Source organism: Austrofundulus limnaeus, unplaced genomic scaffold (genome assembly GCF_001266775.1).
Source record: "Austrofundulus limnaeus strain Quisiro unplaced genomic scaffold, Austrofundulus_limnaeus-1.0 Scaffold31, whole genome shotgun sequence".
NCBI classification, from domain to species: Eukaryota; Metazoa; Chordata; class Actinopteri; order Cyprinodontiformes; family Rivulidae; genus Austrofundulus; species Austrofundulus limnaeus.
In genome coordinates, this window is record NW_013952433.1 from 2,202,307 (window position 1) to 2,207,436 (window position 5,130).

The window sequence follows — 5,130 nt, forward strand, 5'->3', positions numbered from 1 at the left end:
TGTGTTGTGGGGGAAACCGGAGTACCCGGAGAAATCCCATTGAAATCTCAGATCTCTTTTTCAAGGGAGGCCTGGACCTGAAGGCAACCTATTGCACATGTTTTTAATCTAAAGCATAAATTTAATAAATTAAAAATTTATTACCTCAATCTCTGGAAATTCCTTACGTTTAGATGAAATTTAAGAGATTGTTATAGAAGTAGCGACATCATGTGTTCGGCAAGTGTCAAAACGGTTCTGATGGACAAACACAAAGTTAAGTCGCTCATAATAAACCCTGGGAAATGGAATGGGTTCATTGTGAAGTATGCCGCCATTTCAGACATATAGTTTTAACAAAAGTAATGAAATAATTTCCAAATATTTAAATATATACGTTAAAGTTTTAAATGCCTCTTATCGCATTATTTCAAGTACACTTCGCTGCAGCATGCAGCTCCATTATTTTGATAATTCTTCCATAGTAAACATACATCACTCATTTTTATGATGGGGTATGGTTCCGGTTCAGACACACTGAAACGGAAGTACGTGTCACGAATCATCTCGCTTCCGATCACACTCTTTGGCTCTCTTCTGTCACTCTTAACACATCGTGTTAGCTTTTTTCGATCGACACCTGGGGCTCATAAACTACGGATTCTCGTAGAATTCGTATTAGTAGCCTTTAATAACACGCATTTTTGATGGATCTTGTCTTGGTTTCGTGTGTTTTCTGTAAAAAGAACCATATAGTCCGACAAGAATCTCGGTTAGCTGACGTTCACAGCTGTAAGCTGTGTGATTAGCTAGCTTTGCTAGCACACGTTATTTAGTCGATAAAGTAAAATACGACAAACGGCTCCTCTTGCCGGCTTGTTTTCCWTTTCGTAGACCCTGCTTGACTGTGCGTGTTTCTTCTTTTGTAACTGTCAAGCTAAGTTTAGTTTTGTAACTCACTGAAACGGCTAGTGTCGGCAGAGTTTTGTTTAGTTTGCTTTCAGATCAGCAGCTGAGTTCATCATCTGCTCCCAAAATGATGGATTTCGATAACATATTGGACATCGCGTCTCAAAACCAGGGCCACAGCAATGTACAGGTGAGTTAAAGACCRTCACTTACAATATATATATATTTATTATGTCATGCCAGTTTGCTAAAGTAATTATAAAACCCAAATCGTAACCATTTGTGTTTGTAAAATTCTTAAGCTAAACTGCCAACATTTTGAACCTTCATGCTCGCTTTTATGCTTATAAAACTGTGTTCTTATATACTGTAATGTTCATTTGTGAAATCCTTTGAGAAATACACCACATTACTGTGTAAATAAAACATTTTATAACAGAAAATGCGTGTTTTATGTAAACTGTATAGGTCATAGTTCCATTTTTTTAAAGCAACTCATTTCAAATCTGTTATTTGACATTTTCCTGTACAGAAGAGATACAGTTTACAAACCGGACCTCCCAAAAAGGACCCAAAGTCTAAAGGTGTGAACCCTGCTGCTGTGCAGGCACTACTGAAAAAGCAATACAGTGAATCAAGAAAGAAAGGTATTTAAGACATAAAAAAAATACTAGCTGATGCTTTTAATTTAAGTGTTGAAATATTTCAGTTTTTTTTTTTGTTTTGTTTTGTTTTTAGAAATCGAAATGAAGAGACAAAAGGAGGATCTGTTAGCGAAAAGGGTTGAATTGAAGTCTGATCGCAAAGCAAGAGCCATGGCCTCCAGAACGAAGGACAATTTCAAAGGCTACAATGGTATCCCAGTAGTGGAGGGTCCTAAAAAGAGGACCTCAAAACTTGACAAGCAGCAYGATCAGTCAAATGATGCTGAAAGATTCAGGAATAATTTGATCCACCCACTGGATGATGAAGATAATTATGAATACGAACAGACCGATTCAGAGCCGGAGCAAGAGCTGCCACGACCAGGGAGAACCGTAGCTGCAGAAGTGACGAGCRGCGGCGGGGGCAGCAGGTCTTTTTCTAAAAAGCCCAGTGGTCCGCCCAAACCTGCTCCTCCTCCCTTGAACTTTGCGGACTTACTCAAGTTGGCAGAGAAGAAGCAGTTCGAGCCAGTCGAGCTAAAGCCGAAGGTGGTGAAGAAGGAGGAGAGGCTCCGGACAGCTGATGAGATTCGGGAACTGGAGATGGAGCGCAAAGCAAAGAGACTTGACAAAACCAGGGACGTGACCCAGAAAGACAACAAGTCTCAGTCTAGTTCTAGCTCGGTAAGAAAAAGCACTTCACAAAAAGAACAGAAACTCGACAAACCGCAGATACAAAAGACCTCCTTTGAGAAGCCAACTCTCCCTAATCCAGGCAAGAAGCCACACCCAACACTGACGAGGGACCGAGGACTTTCTTCTTCTAAGACCCCTGACAGCGAGAGAGAAAGGAGTCGAGACAAGGTTCAGCCCAGTGACAGGGAGAGATCGAGAACAAGCACTTCTGCTACAGCAGGTGCCATGAACAATAGAATCCCCTCAAAAGCCCAATCATCTCAGGTCTCAACCAAGCAAGGAGGCCCCAGAGGACCCTCATCTGACCCCCACAAATCCAGCACCTCAAGTGACCTTAGCTTCAGAAGAGACAGTTTGTCGTCGCGTCAAAAGGGAGCGTCGGGTATGTCAGGGAACAGGCCCTCGAGCTCAGCTGGTCTGGGCCAGAAACCTCAGCAGAAGAACTCGCACCAGACCAGACCCATTCCAGGGAGCTCCGTAAAGCAGGGGCCTGCAGTCGGAGGCGTCAGATCTGGCAAAGGAGAACCCATCAGGTCTGGGAATAACTCGGTGGTTAAATCCAGCAGCAGTCCGGGGATGAGACCAGCTCTGGGCGCTCCTCCTAAACCAGGAGGCCACCCTCAGGGAAGGCCCGGAGGCACCGCTCAGGCCAGACCCGGCAGCGCACCGCAGGTCAGGCCCAGTGGCCGCGGCCCACACGGTCACCCAGGAGGGGGTGGGCTTCGACCTCCGGGAGCTGGACCGGGTAGACCTGGTGGTGGAGGGCCGGTACCAGGGCGCCCGACTGGAAGTCTCGGATCAGGACCCGGAAGACCAAAGTGCACCGTCGTGTCGGAAACCATCTCATCCAAGAACGTTGGAGGATCCAGACCGGGGGTCCCCCCTCGGCCAGGCATGCAACAGAGACCTGGGATGGTTCCCAGACCAGGAATGCCACCCAGACCGATGATGAACAGACCCCCGGGTAAGAACCGAGAACAGGATCACTGCGTTTGTAACTTCTCATTTCTGTCATTTATACAATAATTTAAAGAGTCACCTGTAAACTTAGGCTTCATTTATTTATTTTTTTACGTTCATTAAACTGTCAACTACTTTTATTAAACCTGTAGCGTAAAAAGAGGGTGGGGGGAAAGGATTTTTAAAATCCTGTTACTATTTTCAGCTCATAGGGTTTTCACACTGTTTTGTTTTAAACACTAATGCACTTAAATTTATACTCTCTAAAATTTTACACACTGCATGCAGGTCAGTTTGTTTGCTAAACCCAACTGTGTCAGCAGCACTGTGGCAACCTGACATTACTGGGTCACAGAGCGGCAACTTCACCGAAACCAGACGAAAACGTGTCCGTGTTATCAAGCCTCGTGTTTAGATTTCACCGAGCGAGATTTTCTGGCTCGTTTCTGTTTCAAAATAAAACTGTTCAACTGTTCAAACGTGCGTGTAATATATATATTTTATTATTATTGTAATCTAGGGCCAATGTTGCCACCCATTACATCTGCCTACAAGAGGAAATATGAGGATGAGGAGGAAGAGTACGACCCAGAAATGGATGATTTTATTGATGATGAAGGTGAAGAGCARGAGGAAATTTCCAGGCACATTCGGGAGATTTTTGGTTACGACCGATCGAAGTAAGTCTTTTCCTCAGCTTGAAAAKAATGTTCCCGAAACTGAGTGTTTTTGATCAAATGTTTGCACCTGGCATCGTTGTGCAAACAGGTTTTGTGTGTGGGCGTGTGGGAAGTGGGTTTTGGTTACAACGTTGTATGAACAGCATAATTATAAAACAAAATTTCTATTAAACTTGTGTTTAAACTCTTCAGATACAAAGAGGAGAGCGACTATGCACTTAAATTCATGGAGAGCAGCTGGAAAGATATGCAGAAAGAAGAAGCGAGGAGGTAACTGGATGAAAATAAAGCTCTTCATGCAGCACATTTATTTTTGCCGCTGTGTTTAATTCAGTTATGCTCTGCTACTTTAGCTTGAAAATGGCCGTTCAGGAGGACCTGGAGGAGGAGAGACGAGAGGAAGAAGAGCTGAGAAGACAGAAGGCCAAGAGGAAAAAAAACTAACCGAAGCTTCATTCCTGTTTAGTCAAAATTCCTTTGTGTTCTGTGAACAATGGGACTGTGGCGCTGCGATCTTAATATTAAAACCTCCGTATCCACATAGGATCATGATACTTTTTTACTACCTGCTGTCCAGATAGAGAAGAGAAGTTCTAGAGAAAGACAAAATAACAATTACAATATGCACAAGTCATTCAGGCATTATATCAGGAAAAGTATTTTTTGTTTACCTTATTTATTTCTCCTGTGTTTTTCCTGGCCTTACAAAAGTCCCAATCTGTTAAGGGTTGTYACAAAATCAAAATAAATGAAATATATTTTATTGTTAATAACAAAGAGTACAGGTTGACAGTTTTCCCTGTTTCTTTTAGCAGAGGCTCTTGAATATATTTTCAAACAAAAAATAAACATGACATAAAAATGCAGAAAACTTTGCCATTTCATATGTTGTGTAAAATAATTTGAAAGATACAATTGCATAAAARATTGTATTGTACAGTTCTGTCAGTTTTTGACTACCTTGTATGTGTATATATACTGTATATACATTCTTTGGGTGCTCTAAGAGGCGTTTTACTGTAGTTCTCTTATACATTGTGTTGGATATAATACTTAGTAAATTGGATGACGAAGAAAAGTCTCTACAATTCATAATGAAACAATAGCTGTTAGGTGTGGTTGGATCATTTTACTTTGTGGCTTCCCTACAATGCAATAAATTTAATTTTGATAGACTGAATCTTCAAAATAAATGTAAACTTTTCTTTCTCAAAATGTGCATTTCAGCTATCCAGAATGCCATCTTGCTCAAAATCAGCAAT

At 41.9% G+C, this 5,130-nt stretch overlaps 1 protein-coding gene across 1 annotated transcript; it reads left to right on the forward strand.

Moving 5' to 3' along the window:
- The first annotated feature begins 534 nt into the window (after positions 1-534).
- spty2d1 (SPT2 chromatin protein domain containing 1) lies at positions 535-5,048 on the forward strand. The gene is made up of 6 exons (XM_014005568.1): positions 535-1,078; positions 1,421-1,535; positions 1,627-3,192; positions 3,709-3,868; positions 4,061-4,138; positions 4,222-5,048. Exons 1-6 carry the CDS (start codon positions 1,016-1,018, stop codon positions 4,310-4,312), a joined length of 2,073 nt encoding a protein of 690 aa, XP_013861022.1. The 5' UTR covers positions 535-1,015; the 3' UTR covers positions 4,313-5,048.
- The last annotated feature ends 82 nt before the right edge of the window (positions 5,049-5,130 follow it).